This window comes from Dryobates pubescens, chromosome 4, assembly GCF_014839835.1.
Source record: "Dryobates pubescens isolate bDryPub1 chromosome 4, bDryPub1.pri, whole genome shotgun sequence".
NCBI lineage: Eukaryota > Metazoa > Chordata > Aves > Piciformes > Picidae > Dryobates > Dryobates pubescens.
Genome location: NC_071615.1, coordinates 10573216 through 10592715, shown reverse-complemented (window position 1 = coordinate 10592715; position 19500 = coordinate 10573216). Strand labels below are relative to the sequence as shown.

The window sequence follows — 19500 nt, the reverse complement described above, 5'->3', positions numbered from 1 at the left end:
TAAGAAGAAAAAAAAAAGAAAAAACAATAGTGTATTTTACTGAATAGTGCAATTTTCAGAGGAGAAACGACCTGTCACTGTGTAGGGAAGCGGTGCTGAAGGAAGGGTTGCAGGAGTGGAGCACTTTGTGGGCACCCATATGGGAAAGGCTCACCCAGAAAATGGAAAATGGGGTTCAAGGAACCGAATATGAGGTTCAGGGAAGCAGGAAGCACAGCAGCTCCTGGATCGGGGCAGGGAGAGACCGTGCGAGCATTGGAACAGGGGTTGGGGATGCTGAGGAGGAGCTGGTGGGACCATCACCTGGGAGCGAGGATGAAGGATGGAGAGCTGGGAAGAGGAAGGGAAGAAGCTGAGGCCAGCGCAGAGGGAAGCCGGGCGAAGGAGGGAAGATACGGCCCATCTGGGAGGAAGAGATAATGAAACTGAGGGAGCGGTGCAGCGAGATAGCGTCACTTATAAACAAGCCAAGAACGAAGAGAGGACAAAAATAAGCCAGCGGGTTCCACCGCGCCGCGGGGACGCGGTGAGGTCCAACTGTTCGTTGGAGTCCTTGTTTGCGCATGGCAAATGCCCGTCGTGCCAGCGGCCGCGATCCGCGGGCGCCCGGACGGACACGGCCCCAGCGGCGGCGGGACGCTGATCGCTGGGAGGGACCCACCGCCTGTGGGTAGGGCGGCGGCAGCGCAGCGCGGACACCAGACCGCGGGGAGAAGGGGGAGACAGCCTGAGGCACCCGCCCGCCTTCAGCCGCCGGTCGCCCCACGCCGTCTCATCCCTCCCAGCCCTCCCCGCCCGAGAAGCGGCCTCACGAAGGGACAAGACCCCGCACAGCCCGTCTCGGAGGGCGCACAGCCTGTGCGTGTGCGAGGCGAACGGCTCCCGCCCCTCGGCCCGGGAAGAGGCGGGCGGGAAGGGAGCGGACCGGGAGGGTGTGCGCGTTCCCGCCGCGGCGCCGCGCCCCATTGGCTAACGGGAACGCGCTCCCGCAGCCTCCCCTCTCATCCCCCCGTGAGGAAGATGGTGGCGGTGGCTTAAGCGCGCCCCCGCCGTTCCCTCCCTCCCCTCGGACGGCGGCGCGCAAGCGGGCGGGCGGGCCGGCCCCCGCCCGGGCACGGAGCTCCCCGCTGCGCGGCACCACCCCGCCGGGAAGGGTGACGGGACCAGCCCCGCCGCAAGCTGTGGAGGAGGAGGAGGCGGAGGCGGCGGCCAGGCTCCGTGCCTGGGGCTGAGGGGCGCCGCGGGGGCATTCGCTCTCTGGCCGGCGGTGCCAGGAAAGCGCGGGGCGGCGGAGGGCCCAAGGCCCCGCGGAGCGGCGGAGAAGGGCGACCGGTGCCGTCCCGCCTAGGCGGGAGGGAGAGAGGGGGCGGCGCGGCGGGAGCCGGCCCCTTGGCGGCGGCCGTGAGGGGAGCGCTGCCCGGCGGGCGCGGGGAGGAAGCGGCGGCCGGCTGCAGCCGACATGGAAGAGCGGTCCCCTCCCGGCGGGGGCCCGGCGTCCCCCTCGCGGCACTGACTTGAGCCAGCGGCCGCCCGCCCCGAGCTTCGGCAGGGCTTGCGGGAGCGGGGCCAGCGGCAGCCCCGGCCCTGCTCGGCCGGCCTCCGGAGGGGACTATGCGGGGCTGCCCGCGCCCCAGCGCCCTGTGTGCCGAGCCCGGCGAGCGGCGGAGCGGCGCGGCGCTGCCCGGCCGCCTCCCCAGTCCGGCGGCGGGAGGAGACTAGAGGCGGCTCTCCGAGGAGCCCCGGTGGCTTTTCCCCAAGCCCGAGAGACCCAACTCTTGAGCGGGCTTTTCGGGAGGAATTGACAACATGGCTTCCCCACCGCACCAGCAGCTGCTGCATCACCACAGCACCGAGGTGAGCTGCGACTCCAGCGGGGACAGCAACAGCGTGACGGTGAAAATCAACCCCAAGCAGCACCAGGGCTGCACCTCTTCCAAGCACTGCAAGTACAGCATCTCCTCCAGCTGCAGCTCGGGGGAGTCGGGGGGCACCCGTCGGGTCGGCGGGGCTGGCGGCAGCGGCCCTGGCCTCCGCCGGCCGAAGAAGCTGCCGCAGCTCTTCGAGAGGGCCTCTTCCAAGTGGTGGAACCCCAAGTTTGACTCCAACAACCTAGAGGAGGCTTGCATGGAAAGGTGCTTCCCTCAGACCCAGCGCAGGTTCCGCTACGCCCTCTTCTACATTGGCGTGGCCTGCCTTCTCTGGGGCATCTACTTCGGCATCCACATGAGAGAGAAACAGATTGTGTTCATGGTGCCGGCCCTGTGCTTCCTCTTGGTATGTGTAGCTTTTTTTGTGTTCACTTTCACCAAGACCTACGCCCGCCATTATGTATGGACTTCGCTGATACTCACCCTCCTGGTTTTCGCTTTGACTCTCGCTCCGCAGTTCCAGGCTCTGAAGCCTGTCTCAGGAAGTGGTGACATGTCCAATCGGACTCCCCCGGCAGATCCCACAGACACTTGTCTTTCCCAAGTAGGCAGTTTTTCTATGTGTATCGAAGTGCTCTTGTTGCTTTACACAGTGATGCACTTACCCCTGTATTTAAGCTTGTTCCTGGGACTGTTGTACTCGGTCCTCTTTGAGACCTTTGGCTATCACTTCCGTGATGAGAACTGTTTTACACCTCTCGGAGCCGGTGCAGTCTACTGGGAGCTGTTGAGCAAAGCCTTCCTGCACATCTGCATCCATGCCATAGGTATCCACTTATTTATCATGTCCGAAGTCAGATCAAGAAGCACGTTCCTGAAAGTGGGGCAGTCCATCATGCATGGAAAAGACTTGGAAGTGGAAAAAGCCCTGAAAGAGAGGATGATTCATTCTGTTATGCCAAGAATAATAGCCGACGACTTAATGAAGCAGGGGGATGATGAAAGTGAAAACTCTGTCAAGCGCCATTCCACCTCGAGCCCCAAAAACAGGAAGAAGAAGCCCTCCATACAGAAAACCCCCATAATATTCCGTCCCTTTAAAATGCAGCAGATCGAGCAAGTGAGCATTTTGTTCGCAGATATCGTTGGCTTCACGAAAATGAGCGCCAACAAATCTGCCCACGCGCTGGTGGGACTCCTGAACGACCTCTTCGGCCGTTTCGACCGCTTGTGTGAGGACACCAAATGCGAGAAGATCAGCACCTTGGGAGACTGCTACTACTGCGTAGCCGGCTGCCCAGAGCCCCGGGCAGACCACGCTTACTGCTGCATTGAGATGGGCTTGGGCATGATTAAAGCCATCGAGCAGTTCTGCCAAGAGAAGAAGGAAATGGTGAACATGAGAGTGGGTGTTCACACCGGGACGGTCCTCTGTGGCATTTTGGGAATGAGGAGGTTCAAGTTTGATGTGTGGTCTAATGATGTCAATTTAGCCAATCTGATGGAGCAGCTTGGGGTGGCTGGCAAAGTCCACATTTCGGAAGCTACCGCGAAGTATTTGGATGATCGCTATGAAATGGAGGATGGGAAGGTGATCGAGCGAGTTGGGCAGAGCGTGGTGGCCGACCAGTTGAAAGGTAGGTGGTTTTATTTCATGCTCAGCCTTTTTGTTTTGGTTTGGTTTGGTTTTTTTTACTGTGTTTAGTGCGTGTTTTGTGCTTGCTGGCTTGCGGATGGAACACGCTTTACGTCTAACTGGTAATCAGAAGCGCCATGGGAACTAGGGAGTAAAAGATGTCTCGGAGATAAGCGTTGAAAGATCTTCTGGGGGGTACTCAAAACGTCCTCAGAGCTCCACATCCCTTGTGAGAAGATTGTTGTAGGGAGGAGAAGGTTAAATGTGTTCACTGCCTGCAAGAGGTGTTTTGTTCTACTGTTGTGTGTCATCCTTTAATTCAGTGAGTAAACTTGTTAATTGACTTCATGTGCCATACAGGGAGCATATGTGTTTTGCAAAATTATGTCTGTCTGTGAAAAACTCTTCTTTTTTTTTTGGCATTGGGAGAGTTGGGACTGCGAAGGCATTTGGGAGAAATGACAGCTGGATTCACAGAAAGGAGTGAGCGCTGGAGATTTGGCAGTTGGGTAGAGCAAGTTGTTACAGCTCGAAGTTAGGCTGGAAAAAGTTACTCAGGTGGCTCAGTCAGCTGGCAGATGCAGCCCTAAGGATTTGGGGATGAAACTGCGAATTTGCCTTCTGCAAAAGAACACAAAGGATCCCTCGGTTCCCCTTCCGGCTTGGTGAAGGGTCTGGGTTTTGTTTTTCTAGAGTATTCATTTTGCAGTGCAGCCTTTGACTGCTTGCTGGCAGCGTGCAGGAGCGCGTGCAGGGGGATTGTACATGCTGAGGGTTTAATTGCCCCTTTAGTCAAAGCTGTGTCTCTAGTGCTGTGCCTTTGTCTGGTGGAGGTACAGCTGCCTGCAGTGTTTGTGGCCCAGAGCGGGGAGGAGATGATCAAAATGGGAGTGGAGTGTGTTGCAAACCTTTTTGTACTGTGTGAGCTCATTCATTCTGCCCAGAAATGCACCCCTCTTCATAAATTAAGCACGGGAGGAAAGGAAGGAGTCGTAGGATGGCGTGGTGACGGAGGAAGGAGATATTTGTTGCAGCAGATGCAGCAGGAGGCTGGGATGGCTGTGGAAAGGTCAGTGAGTGAGGACGGGGGAGCGTGTTGCGGAGCAGTGGTGGAAGCAGTCGCTGCAGGCCGCTGGCCTGTGGCAGGTGCTTATTCTGATGTGACACGCTTATTTTTGGTGAGCTTCTGGCCTCCTGCATTCGGCAGCGGGGCTGACACGAGAGGCTCACAGGGAGGGAAAGTATCGACAGTGACACTGGTGTCTGGAAGCTGTAGAGCTGAAGCAGATGTGTGTCCCTGGGCTTTGGCTTTCTGTTTAGCTTCTAAAAATACAGATCCAGTTAATTTCTTTGAGAGCTGTTGGCACTGATGTATTTATAGTGGAAGTGTGCTTTCAGGAAAAAAAAAAAGGGTCAGCCTTAAATTCTCCGTTGCTCTGAGCTGAATCTTGCTGTGCTGGTGAAAATAATTGGAACAGGTTATAGAGAAACAGCCTGGTGATATTTCCCTCTCACATCCACCTTCACAGCTCTGGTGTAGCAACAAATGAAATTAGGTATTTTTGTAGTTACAACTGTTCTCCAAACCATTAATCCCCAAATGAGGTGAGAGACTGCTTGTAGTGCTTTGAAATCCTTCTGTTTATTCCTCTTTTCTAGGAGACACCCCCTGCTAGCAGTGGCTTTTCATGGTCTTCCTCTGACTTCTGTCTGTGATTACATTTGTTGCAGGAGAGCTTAGCCTGCCATCTCTCCTCAGTACAGTGGTTTGGATTTTGCAGCTTAGAATGCCTTTCTTAGGTCCTGCTTTAGACAGGGCACTGCAGATGAGCAAACTGAAACACAGTCTAGATGAGGTGAAGTATGCTCTCTGGACTGACTGACATTTTCACAGTCTCTTCTTACCATGAAACCTAGCTAGGAAAGCAGCTGGAGCATGTGGTAAGAATTAATTTAAGGAGGAGCATGGGTTGGGTTGATTTTCATCCTTTTCCCTTCTGTGTTGTGGAGCTGTAATTAGCTTCCGTTCCTTATCAATGTCTTGCATAGTTACAGAAATCAGACTCCGGGTGTACTTTTAAACCAGGCAGGCCTCTGCTGTGATCACCTTTACCCTGGGGTCTGTGGCACATGTAGTAAGTTCCTCTCCCTCCCAGACCTTCAGGGGCACATGGTGGGTGATGAGCGGCTCATTTTCTCCTGTTCCCTCAGAGCTTTGTTCTGCAGTGAAATTCCTTAGCTGACAGGTAAATGACACCAGGAAAAAACCCCAGAACTAACTCAGAAGGCAGCGATAAAAGCAATCTAACAGCAGTTCCACAGGCTGGCATTGAGAACCTGCTGCAGGGGAGGGTTTTGTTAAGGAGCTGCTCAAAGATTTAATAGAGTAAACTGAGATTTCATCCTCTGCCAAGCCCCTGCTTGGTTTTGCAAGTGGAGATGCTGTGAGGAGGCTTTGCTTGCCTGTTTTCCCTGAGAATCCGTTGATAGAGAAGAGGAAGTTTGTTGTGCTTGTTTAATTGTGTCACATGTAGTACTCTCTTCAAGTATGTAAGTGCTGTGGAGATAACAGGCAGCAGCTTTGTTTCCCTCCTGGTGCTTCACTTCTCAGCTTCCTTTCAACCTTTGATATCTTAATGATATCCTATTCTTAATGCTGGGTGTCTAGTTTGCTATCTCTTCTCTGAGCTGCTGCAGCAGTCGTAGCTATCTTTCTAAGGCAGCTCAACACCATCAAGTGAACTTTACAGAGCAAAACAAGAGGTGCTGGGGACTCGGTGTCCACGTTATATATGCTTCAAGAGTGCTGCCTGAGGCTGGATCTGGACTGGCTTTTTGAACAGAAGTACCTCTGTGGCTGAGCACATCAAGCATGCTCCTGCAGTGAGTTGTTTGTTGGTTCACCTGAGCGGAATCTGGGTACAGCTCTACAGTGTGCACCAAAGCGGGGCATGTGGGAGTGAACTGGGCAAACCACTTCAAACCTGTGCTCCTCGTTCCATCTGAATGCTGATGTAGGTGTACCCTGAGTTGTCCTGGTGCTGCTCTCATTAGTTTTTGCAAGCTATGAGGCAAAACATAAGTTTCTCTTTACCTGGGCTTCACTTAGGATGAACTCGTTTGCTTCCTTAGCTCCATATTGCAAGAAGTGGGGCTGTGGTATGTTCCCTCCTGTTCCTGACTTCTGAATTAAGTAGATAGTGTCTAAAACCATCCAAGACACTGAGACTGAAGACTCTATGATGTTCTGGCTTGGTTTTGGCTGCCATTTCTTTTAGGATTGCTTAGGCCATCTGCTTTCACAGCACCTTGTCCCCTTGGGTCTGAGGGGAGTACTTTTGTGGTGATTGTTGGAGGTCCACAGATAAACCCTAGACATCAGTTCAATTCTATCTTCCATAATAATTTTGCCATAGGATTAGAGACAGTTATTTTAATTTTTTTTTTCCTGTTTTCATGCTGAGCTTCTTAGCAAATCAATGTGTTGAGGACTCTGTGATACTGAGAGTCAAATAATACAGGTTAATGTGTCCCTTCTGGACTCTGGAGTCAGAGCTCTCTTCTCAGGATATAAAAAGCTCTGCTTGTGGAAATATTTTTGTTTTGCTCTGTTCTTCTTGGTTGTTTGTATTTCTCTTTCTTGCTACTCAGGAGGTCACAGTTTTACTATTTGCCAGCCAACAACTCTTCCAGAAGTACCAGGGTCAAAATACATTAAGCGTGTTGGGGCAAGAATGTTTCTTCTGTGTTTATGGAGCATGTCACAGTGGAACCATGAGTTCATTGGGGGCAGTTGTGCTGATGCTCTCATAAGAGTTGTCCTTGTTGATGTTCCCCTCAAAACAATTTCTCAGCTTTCTGCAGCCAGACACCTCCTTGTTTGGTTTGCCTCAAGGAAAGGCTTTATTGCTGGATTTCTGTTAGAAGCCATGGAAGATACAGACAGGCTTTGCTCTCCCATTTTGTCGCTTGCTACATCATGGTAACATTAAGTGGGTTTTGCTTGTGCTGTCACCTGGCTAACCAAACCAACCTGAGCTGTCAATAGTGTCAGAGGGAGTCAGAGAATTGTCTCACTTGGAAGAGACCCCCAGGATCACTGAATCCAACCATCAACTGAAGACCAACATGGCTATTAAACCGTGTCCCCATGTTTCTGGAACATCTCCAGAGATGGTGACTCCACCACATTTCTGGGCAGCCTGCTCCAATGCCTGACCCCTCTTTCAGGGAAGGAATTCTTCCCAATATGCAATGCAAACCTCTCCTGGCACAATTTCAGGCCACCTCCTCCTGTTCTGCCACCTGACATGAGAAGAGATCGACCCTCACCTCATTATGACCTCCCCCCAGGGAGCCTTAGAGAGCAATGAGGTCCCTCCCTCAGCCTCCTCTTGTAGCTCTCGCAGTGCTTGCTGCATGGAAATTCAGCAGTTCACCTGTGGCAGCTGCTGGCCCTTCCTGATAAACCCTGTCAAAGATCTGCAGCTCCTCTGCTGTTCTTCGTGTTTTTTACTGCCTGTTTTACTTTTGAACACAACCAAACGAGTTATAAAAGTCGCTGTTTGGGTCGCTATTGAAAGCTTTCTGTGTAATTTAAGGCTATTATTTCTCCATAAATAGCTCAGTGCTTCACGTGGTGCCAACCTGTGACCCGAGGGCTGCTTTTTCCCTTGGCAGCCCGTGGGGTACAGCTTTGCCTGGTGACTCGATACTCTGCTGCTGCTTCAGGCTTGGGTTACAGGGAACACGGTGCAGGTGCTCCTCAAAGACACAAGTCTTGGATGAGGTTATAAAGAGAGAAGTAGCTGAATTGTTCTTCCCTTCCTCCCCTCTGTGTCTCTTCTCCCCACGCTGGGAGGGAGACCACACTTACACCCTGACAGCAGTGAAGTTTTCCCCTGCCTGCTTCATCTTTCTGTCCTGTACCAGCCCTGCACACAGACCTGAAGCTGTCCTGTGCTTCTGGAAGTTCATGGGTAGATGAAAGATAAGATGAAAGTTTTCCTCTGCTTTTTGAGCCCAGCATGCTGAGTGTAGAGTAAATCTAGAAGGATTGTGCTTGTGCCAGCAGGACAGCTCTGCAGAGCTCTGCACAGATTCAGCTGTAGTCCCTGACCAGGGAGTGCTTTTTGGGCTGACTGCAGGAGGTTGAGGTGCTTGTCTTGTGTCTCACCAGCTGCTGTGCAAGTCTTGCCATCCAGCATCTAGTTTCATCCTGTTCAATAGCTGTCAATCCTTAAGATTCTGGCTTTTGATATTTACTGAACTCATTTGTGGCAGACGCTGTAATTCTGGATTTCATGTCTTCTGATGCTGGCCTTATGGTCAGGCAACAACTGCTGCAGAGCAAATGCCAGGTTTTGCAAAGTAAGCATGTGTATGGATTTCCCACAGAACAAAATGCTGAGTGCTGACTGAGACCATGTGATGAACAGTCACCTTATCAATTTTGCATAATCCAAGCTATTAACTGTTGCTATTGAGTGGTCCAGGATCTTGTTTTGTAAGTAGGAGACCGAAAATAAAAACCATCCCTGGGTTGACTTCGCTCCTCTGTTTAAAAAATGGAAAGTATTCAGTGGCAGATAAAGAATTCTAATGAGAGGTGATTTGCATGAAGGCGTAGTGCCAGGCAGGAGTAAATTCTACACTGATTCAACATTTTGACATGATCTGTAATTTTACCATGGAACAGCAAAAAGAGAAGGAGGTAAATAGTGAATGAAGTTGTTCAGCCTGGTACCTGTCAAGAAGACAGAACTTTGGAGGGTATGAGAGTGATTCTGTTTCACTGATTGTGTTTGCAAAGGCTGCAACAGGCTGCCCAGGGAGGTGGCTGAATCCCTATCCCTGGAGGTGTTTCAAAGAGGCAGAGGTGTGGTGCTGAAGGGCATGGTTTAACACCAGGCTTAGTGGAGTTAGATTAAGAAGGAGCTGATCTTGAAGGTCTTTTCCAGCTGATATTGAAGGTCTTTTCCAACCAAGACAGTTCTAGGATTCTGTGGTTATTGAGCTTTCCAAATCCTTCATGTGTGGCAATGATACCACTTCTTCTGAAGGGAATCCTGTGTGTTTGTGCCTTAGCACCAACCATCTTTGCTGCCAGGCAGGATTTGTGACCTCTACAGCAAGGCCACAATTTCTCCCCTTTTTGAAGGAGATCTTTTGAGTTGCTGTTGGTTTTGTTTGTGTGAGACCAAGTCGAAACCAAGTCAGTTAACAAATATTCACACTTCAGCTCTTTCGTTATTTAAGGGAAAGTTGGATGTTGGCTTTAGAGCCTTCAAGTTTTGATCACAAATTTAAGGGCTAATTTGACTGCACACTGTGGAAAATAATGTATGAGCATACTTGGTATCAGTCTCCACTTTGTATGAGGTAGAGTGATTCTAACCATGTCCAGGTTGGGAGCCCTCAGCACAGGAAGGACATAGTCCTGATGGAGTCCAGAGGAGGACCACAAAAATGATCAGGGGCTTGGAACACTTTGGCTATGAGGACAGGCTGAGGGAGCTTGGGATTACTCAGCCTGGAGAAGAGAAGGCTCTGGGGAGACCTAATAGCAGCCTTCCAGTACCTGAAGAGGGGCTACAAGAAGGCTGTGGAGGGACTGTTTGCAAAGGCCTTCAGTGACAGAAGGAGAGACAATAGTCTGAAGTGAGAGAAGAGCAGATTTAGATTGGATGTGAAGAACAAGTTCTGCACCATGGGGCTGCTGGAACACTGCAACAGGTTGCTCAGGTGAGGTAGTTGAGGCCTCATACTTGGAGATATTCAAGGTCAGGCTCGACAAGGCTCTCAGCAGCCAGCTCTAGTGGATGCCCCTGCTGACTGCAGGAGGGTTAGATTGGATGAGCTTTGGAGGTTCCTTCCAATCCAGACCATTCTATGATTCTGTGTACTTTGTTTAACAGCATGGGCTGTGTCCTGACAGTGATTAACAGATTAGATCCTGCAACACTGATGGTCTGGTTGTAGCCTGTTGCAGTTCTGCATGTTTAAGCCCTGTGTAAGCACCACATGGTGAAGTAACAGTTTCAATAGACCTTTAGACATTTCATATCCTGCAAAAGTCCAGCTTTGTTCTAGGCTGTGTGAAAGCTGAGCTGAAATCTGTGGTCCTGTGGTAGAATGTGGCCTCAACTACCTCCCTGGGCAACTAGTGCAGAACTTGTTCCTAGCATCCAATCTAAATCTCCTCTTCTCTAAAGCCACTGCCCCTTGTCCTATCACTCCAGGCCTGGAGGGCCATACTACTGGAGGGAGTCTGCTGCATTTGGTGATCACCATCTGCAGGGGCTTTCCCTCATGCTTCTTGTTTGGTTTTTTTTTGACTACCCAAAGTTTGGGAACAGTGCTGTAAACAGGCCTCTTAAAAATAAGAAATCTGAGCTCCCTGCTTCCTGTTCCTATCAGTAAGTCTTCAGAGGTAGGTGAGTGATTATCTAAATACAAGAGAACTTCTATAAATGAAAGCCTTGACACAGTGGCTTTTGGGGGAAGCAGATTGATGGAAGAGACAAAACAAAGTCAAAGACATAATTCAGATTCATCTTCTGTCATGAAGAGGGTGCATGATTTGAAAAGGTTGTTTAAAACTCTCTTTGCAGTTATTTCACAAGATGTACTTCACTTTTTTTTCCCTCTTCTGGCAAGCAAGGTAGATAAGAATTTACATTCACCACTTGAAAGCAAAGCAGGATCTCGATGGATTTTCAGTTGCTGTAGATGGTCCTGGAATATTAGTGAAGTGAGTACACAAGAATGAGTTTCTGCCATCTCCATTTGTGTGTACTCGCTCTCAGCTCCTGAATCACAGGCTTGCTCCATCCATCCTGGCTCTGTAAGCAGAGACAGCCATTCCTCTTTCCGTCACAGCTGACACTTGAAAATTCTCTGCTATTTTTAGCTGATTTTCAATCTCATTTCTGTCCTTTGAAAAGAAAGAAAGGGGAGGAAAAAAAAATGATCCTAGCCTTTAAATTGGTGACTTGCAGTGGGAGTTGCTGTTGCAGAGAAGCCAGCTAGTCAATATAGCCTCATTAACACATTTCAACAGGCTGTCTTATGTAAGCCTGCATTATTGGGAGGGCTGAGCCGTAGCTTGGTTGGTAGGAAACTGTTGGGACTCGATTGAAAGCAAAGCCATGCAGGGTTTGAGAGTGGAGCTGCTTTCTCCCAGTTATGATTTGGGAAAATTATAAAGTGGCAGCTGGAAGCGAAGTACTGGCTGGAGGCTGTCCCATAGGCTTACTGCTTTCTCTTCACCCAAACATCGTACTGGGGGCACTTGTCACAGAATCACAGAATGCCAAGTTGGAAGGGACCCCAAGGATCATCTGGTCTAAGCTTTCTAGGTGATAGTGGAGTTGAAATGAGCTGGCCCAGCACACTGTCAAGGTGACTCTTAAAACTGTCTAATGGAGGGGAATCTGCCACTTCCTTGGGAGATGATTCCAATATCCAACTGGTCCTGACTCACGATAGATTTGGCTGGCTAGGCTGATCTTGCCAGGTGCTTGTCAGTACTGGGCCCCACCAGAAATCTCTATTTCCCTACCAAGCCAAAGAGTTTGTAACAAATTAATATTCTCTTTAGTTTTTTCTCCCCCCAGATAGATATCTGGCTTTAAGGAGAGAGATTTTTCATGGTTCACTTTGTGAAGGAACAAAACTTTCTAGATCTATTCCTTCAGCTAGCAGCCCTTGCACCCAAAATGCCCCTTACAGTTCACAGATTCATAGACTGCACTGGGCTGGGAGGGACCCTCAAAGGTTGTCTTGTCCCTGTTCCCTGCAGGGGGGTTGGACACCTGCAACTAGATGAGGCTGCCCAGGGCCACATCAAGTCTGATCTTGAATGTCTTCAGGGATGGGGCCTCATCCACATCCCTCAGCAACCTGTTCCAGTGTCTCACTGCTCTTACGGTGAGGAAATTCCTCCTTGTGTCCAACCTGAATCTGCCCTGCTTCAGTTTCAAGCCTTTACCCCTTGTACTGACATCACAGGCCTTTCTGAACAGTCCCTCTCCAGCCTGCCTGTAGGTCACCTTCAGATATTGAACTGCATCTCTAAAGTCTCCCTGGAGCCTTCTCTTCACCAGGCTGCACAGCCCAAATTCATTCAGCCTGTCTTCATGGGAGAGGTTCTCCAGCCCTTTGATCGTCTTTGTGACCCTCCTCTGGACCTGCTCCAGCAGGTCCATGTCTCTCCTTTGTTAGGTGTACCATAGCTGGACGCAGCACTGCAGGTGAGGTCTCACCTGAGCAGATGTGAGTAGAGCAATTGCCTGAAAGCTTGAAGTTACTGTAGGAGAGACAAACCCAGAATGCAGCAATTCTGAGCAAACCATCTAAACAGCAATGTTAATATTGTAGGTCTTTGTTTCACTCGCAGCATTTGCTGTTCCTCTTGTTGTGCTTCTAAAGCTGTTGTCTTTAACTTGACTGGATAAATTTAGAACTCACATTACTGTCATAAAGCAGCACTACTTCTAAAATCTCCCAAACTGGAACAGTACAGAGGAACTGCTGGGATGAAGGCCACCCACTCAGGCACCTTTGCTTCTGCCTGTTGGTCAGCTTGTAGAATCATAGAATCAGGGTTGGAAGGGACACAAGGATCATCTAGTTCCAACCCCCCTGCCATGGGCAGGGACACCTCACACTAGATCAGGCTGGCCAGAGCCTCATCCAGCCTGGTCTTAAACACCTCCAGGGATGGGGCCTCAACCACCTCCCTGGACAACACATTCCAGGGCTTCACCACTCTCATGGGGAAGAACTTCCTCTTTACATCCAGTCTGAATCTCCCCACCTCCACCTTCATTCCATTCCCCCTAGTCCTATCACTGCCTGAGATCCTGAGAAGTCCCTCCCCAGCCTTCTTGTAGCCCCCTTCAGATACTGGAAGGCCACAATTAGGTCACCTTGGAGCCTTCTCTTCTCCAGGCTGAACAGCCCCAACTCTTTCAGTCTGTCCTCACAGGAGAGGTGCTCCAGCACTCTGATCATCCTCGTGGCCCTTCTCTGGACACCTTCCAGCACCTCCATATCCCTCTTGTAGGGGCTCCAGAACTGGATGCAGTACTCCAGGTGGGGTCTCAGCAAGGCTGAGTAGAGGGGGAGAATCACCTCCCTTGCCCTGCTGGCCACACTTCTCTTGATGCAGCCCAGGATCGGATTGGCTTTCCGGGCTGCAAGTGCACATTGGGAGCTCACGTTGAGCTTCTTGTCCACCAGCACCCCCGAGTCCCTCTCCTCAGGGCTGCTTTCCAGCCAGTCACTGCCCAGCCTGGATTTGTGCCTGGGATTGCCTCGACCCAGATGCAGGACCCTGCACTTGGTCTTGCTGAACCTCATGAGGTTGGCTTGTGCCCACCTCTCCAGCCTGTCATTATGCAGAAATACACAGAGGAAAATGTCTTTTGTGAGACAAGGAACATCTTGGATATCTACTAATCAAAGAGCAATTTGCTTTCCTTCTGCCTCTTTTTTTCCTGCTTCTTTATTAATTTATTTTTTTTCAGCTGAAGAGCTCCAGCTCCCTCAGCCTTTCCCCAGAAGGGAGGTGTTCCACTCCCTTCAGCATCTTTGTGGCTCTGCACTGGACTATTCCAAGCAGTTCCCTGAGGTCCTTCTTGAACTGAGGGGCTCAGAGCTAGACACAATCTTCCAGATGCTCCAGAACTGAATCTATGAAGATTTTGTTTCCTTTGTGGTCTTGTTAATTGATAGGCTCTAAAAGACAAATTCCTTTTTTCCTCCTGAAAAGAGAGGGAGGAGAGAGTGGAAAGCAGAGCTAACTAATAATCAATAACAAGGATATTAACAGCTGGTCATAGTTTTAAGAGGCAAAATAGTGGTGTGTTGGTTGAATTTCCTTATCTGCACAATAAGCAAGGGGGGAAAAAAAAGCCTGTAATTCAGATGTGGTGCCAAATATTGATTCAACCTACAGGAAATCTTCTGCTCCTGGTACTGGATATTTAGTTCTTCACATCCATTAGAAAAACCAGGATCCCGGAATACCAGCATGGTGAGAGCTGGGAGGGACCTCTGGAGATCATCCAGTACAACTCCCCTGCTAATGCAGGGCACTCACAGCAGCTTGCCCAGGATCACAATGGCCAGGTGGGTTTGCAATGTCTCCAGAGGAGGAGACTCCACAGCCTCTCTGGGCAGCCTGCTGCCGGGCTCCAGCACCCTCACACCAAAGAAGTTTCTCCTTATTTTTCCTTAGGGTATTTGAGTCAGAAATGGAGTCTTGTTATTCTGAAACGTGCAGCTTTGGTGTTTGACTTAGATGTATGTTCTCAATACAGCCAGCAGAGGTTAGTTGGTGTTTCTTTGCAGGGGATTACGTTCGGTGTGCTGGTGTCAAACAGACTCCCTGGGAAGCGTTTACGTAGCTGTTCCCAGCACTTCTTGGAATCAAGTTCTCGTGTCCTTTCACTCCTGTTTATTGGACACGTGAGGTCTGTCCTGTGAGGTACTCAGTGTCTTTAACCTCTGACCAACTTGGATGAAAATACAAGAGATAAATCTTTTGCAAACGCTCCGGGCCTGACAGGCCCGGTGTTAAAGACAGGATGTGGTGAGGAAATGGTTCTGTAAGAGCATTATTTGTGAAGAGACCAGGTACAGCCTTGGCTCCTAATTTCCTTTGTTTAGACAGCACGATGCTTAGTGAGAGCTGTCAGTGTTTCCAGCAGGTCTGTGTGGGGACTGCACCAAGAGGAGAAATAGCTACAGGCTTCCAGAAGAAAGATGAAGGCTTTGCTGTGTTGTACACACCCACACTGAAATGACACCAGCAGATAACCAGGCTTTGGTGCAAGGCTTTTGTAACCTTTCCCAGCTATTCACAGGTTTTAAAACTTGGTTCTTATTTGATGATAATCTGTAGCAAAGGAAAAGGCTTTAACCTGTTTTGTTCTTACTCCCTTTGGGACTGATCTTAATACTGAGCTCATTGAATAATAGAATGGCTCAGGTTGGAAGGAACCTGGACATCATCTGCTCCAACCTCCCTGCCATGAGCCTCTTAACTAGACTTGGTTGCTCAAGGCCTCATCCGGCCTGGCCTTGAACACCCCTAGGGAGGAGACATCTCTAACCTCCCTGGGCAGCCTGTTCCAGAGCGTCACCACCCTTGTACTGAAGAACTTCTTAAGATCCAGTCTAACCCTGCTCTCCCTCAGCTTAAAACCATTTCCCCTTGTCCTATTACTAGACACTCTTGGGAAAAGTCCCACTCCACCCTTCTTGTAGGATCCCTTCAGGTACTGGAAGACATCTCTAAGGTCCCTCTGGAGTCTTCTCTAAGCTGAACAACCCCAGCTCCCTCAGCCTGTTCTCATAGCAGAGAGGTTCCATCCCTTGGATCATCCTTGTGGGCCTTCTCTGGACTTGATCCAACATCTGTGCCCTTCTTATGATGGGGATAGGACACAGTATCTGAAGTGGGGTCCCACAAGAGCAGAGAAAAAGGGTAGAATTCCCTCTCTTGGCCTCTCTGGACTGCTCTTGATGCAGCCCAGGACATGGTTGCCTTCTGGGCACTGCTGGCTCACAGTGAGCTTCTCATTAATCAATGCACCCAAGTCTCTTTCTTCAGGATTACTCTCACCCCAGTCTGCACTCTGCTGGGATTTGTGTCTGGGATTGGCCTGACTCAGATGCAGGACCTTGTGCTTTGACTTGTTGAAACTCATAATAATGGGCAAATTGTCAGTGGCCCACTTCTCAAGCCTGTGAAGACCCTTTTGTGTGGATCCCTTCCCTCAAGTGAGTCCAGCACCATGCAGCTTGGTGTTGTTGGCAAGCTTGCCGAGGGTGCACTTGATACAGTTATGGAAGGTAGAGGTTAGGGAGAAGATTGCATCTCTTATGTGCATGTAAGTTCACAGGATGGTAGAGATTGAAAGGGACCTCTGGAGATCATTTAGTCCAACTCCCCTACCAGAGGACCATAGAATCTAGCACAGGTCTCACAGGAATGCATCCAGAGGAGACTCCACACGCTCTCTGGGGAGCCTGTTCCAGTGCTCTGTGACCCTCACAGTGAAGAAGTTCCTCCTCAGGTTGAGGTGGAACCTTCTGTGCTGTAGTTTATATCCATTGCCCCTCGTCCTACCACAGTTACTGGTGACAGGCAGTATTTCATGTTTGGCTTGCTGCTTGCCGTTGTGGCACCAAGTGCAAGCCGAAAGCCTTCCGAAAAGTACCACGTGAGGATGAGAAAATCCATTCTGAGTTGTTTCACAATCCCAATAAAGCACTGAAGGGAAGCACACACGCCCCACGCCTCGCCCCGGGCCCTGGAATCCCTAACAATCAGTACCTGGATTTTTCTGCTGAGGATGTTAAAACAACATGTACATCTTTGGTTATGAAACGTTCCTGCTGCTGGAGTTTGCTGTGGATACAGAGGTAAATAAAAGCTCTGCTACACTTCCTCACTCAAGTCACATTTTCTTACCTGTTTCAGATGCTTTCATTCGGTATTTGACGAGAGTTTTCCACCAATAAGGCCAAAAATCTTAATTGCATAAAGCTGTTGTGAGTTACTGGCTTTTTACATGTACACTTATGTGTGTTTATCATGGACTCACTGAATGGTTTGGGTTGGAAGGGACTGTCAGGATCACCTAGTTCCAATACCCCTGCGTGGGGCATGGACACCTCTTGCTAGACCGGGTTGCTCAAGGCCTCATCCAGCCTGACTTTGAACACTTCCAGGCTTGGAGCCCCCACAACCTCTCTGGGCAACCTGTTCCGGTGCCTCAGCACTGTCACAGGGAAGAATTTCTTTCTAATGTCTAATCTCAATCAAGCTTTTTCCAGTTTGAAGCCATCACTCATGTTGTCACTCTACACCTTCATCAATAGTTTTTCTCCAGCAGCCTGCTTCAAATACTGGAAGGCTGCTCTAAGGTCTGCCTGAAACCTTCTCTGCTGGAGAGCAGCTCTGGAGAAGGAAGGAGCGATAGTGGAGTTGTGTGAATAGGATCTGCATGTTGTGCTGAGCCTGTGACCCCATGCTTTGTCTGGTGCCAGGGAGTGGTGAAGAGGATGTTAGGAAGAAATTCTTCACAGAAAGAGTGATTGGCCATTGGAATGTGCTGCCCAGGGAGGTGGTGGAGTCACCATCACTGGAGGTGTTCAAGAAGAGACTGGATGGGGGTGCTTGGTGCCATGGTTTAGTAGATTAGATGGTGTTGGGTGATAGGTTGGACTTGATCATCTTGAAGGTCTTTTCCAATGTGGTTAATTCTATTTCTAAGATAAAGGGATTCTAGGATGGCAGCAGAGCTGCTGAAGGGTGTGGAGCACAAATCTTGTGAGGAGTAGCTGAAGGAACTGGAGTTGTTCAGCCTGGAGAAAAGGAAACTAAGGGGAGAACTTCTGGCTCTCTACCAACTCCCTGAAAGGAGGCTGGAGCCAGGTGGGGGTTGGTCTCTTGTCCCAAGGAACAAGTGATAAGACAAGAGGAAAGGGCCTCAAGTTGCACCAGGGGAGATTTGGGTTGGACATGGGGAACCATTTCTTCCCCAGAAGGGATGTCAAGCCTTGCATCCAGTTCTTGGTGGTTTAGTGGTGCCCTGGCAGTGCTGGGTTAATGGTTGGACTCAATGATCTTGGAGACCTTTTCTAGCCTAAATGAGTCCACAATTCTGTGATGATTTTTGGTTCTTTGTTTGCACGTGCCAAGGCTCAGGAGAGGAAGGTGCCGGTTTCTGAGCCCAGCGACTCCACTGGGATGCCTGTTGTGCTCTTGCTTACCCCTGCCTGAAGACAGAGGCAGTTTGGGGCTGGGTGCTTGCCGTTGAGGGCTGGTTTGTGTCGGCGGTCAGGCAGTGACAGGGCAGCAGAGCACGCAGACGCTTCTGATCAGGCGCAGCGGCAGAGGAAACCGCGTGCGTGATGTGGCTATATTTGAAATCATCTGCATCTGTTAAACATTTAATTCTTTCCAAGATTTCAGGAGGTGACAAAGTTGGAAATTGCCTTAAAATTTAGATTAAGAATTTTTGTTTTTCCCCTCCCCAAGTTAGGCTGTTTTGCCTGCTTGGCATCCACGCTTGCCAGCGCTTCGCTGGAGTGGTGTGTTTGATAAACACTCAGATAATCTGCATTACAGATGTATTTTGGGATTTAGATGAGGATTTGACTGGTGTGAGCCTAACATATCAGCCCTAGACAAGCCAGCGTGGTCATAAATCTGTGTGGGTTGTTGTGCTGCTGCTGTAATGGAGAAGCTTTGCTGCGCTGGATTGTGCTGACAGTGCTTTATGTGTCTGACCCGTTTGGAGGACAGGATTTGTTAATTCTTGGGCTGCTTACTAAGCGCAGCAGTTGGACCGTGCCCCACCAGTGTTTGGGGCAGCTTTTTAAACACCCAATCCACCCAATTCAAATGGCACTCTGCTAAAAGTTTGCAGTTGTTTGTGTTTCAAAGAAGGGCCAGTTGGTTTTAATAGCTGGATTAAGGATTCGTGGAAACAACGTGATGATGTGATTTTTTTTGTTTTGGGGAGGGGGGGGGATGTTCTGGTAACACAGCACTCTTGGGGTGGTGGTGGGGGAGAAATACTGCAGTTAATAGACACTGAGTCTCTCTGTAGCTTATCTGAATAAGGCAACTTTAAATGTAGCAAATGGCTTTCACAAAAACAAGTACAGCAAAATGGATCCTCCCGAGTCCTTGCTGCTGTATGTAGGTGACCCAGCATGAGGTGAACACAAAGCGCAGGAGCTGAAGCTATAGGCACTGGCTTTTTGTTGTGATGTGACTTTATCACATCTCATAAATTGAAGACATTCACTCCCTTTCAAGAAACCTTAGAATTAATATTTGATTGATATCTATTTGGATATTTTTATAGTGATATAGAATAGACTAAACCAGGTTGGAAGAGACCTTCAAGATCATTGCGTCCAACCCATCAACCAATCCAACCCACCTAAACAACTAAACCATGGCACCAA

General features: G+C 49.7%; 1 protein-coding gene across 2 annotated transcripts in view; it reads left to right on the top strand.

Moving 5' to 3' along the window:
- Nucleotides 1-1336: 1336 nt before the first annotated feature.
- The window catches only part of ADCY9 (adenylate cyclase 9), a 101732-nt gene continuing 83568 nt past the window's right edge, over nt 1337-19500 (top strand). For both annotated transcript variants that reach the window (XM_054180478.1, XM_054180477.1), the window contains exon 1: nt 1337-3505. In XM_054180478.1, coding sequence (XP_054036453.1) covers nt 1807-3505 — 1699 coding nt within the window. In that variant the 5' untranslated portion in view covers nt 1337-1806. The remainder of the gene's footprint in view (nt 3506-19500) is intronic.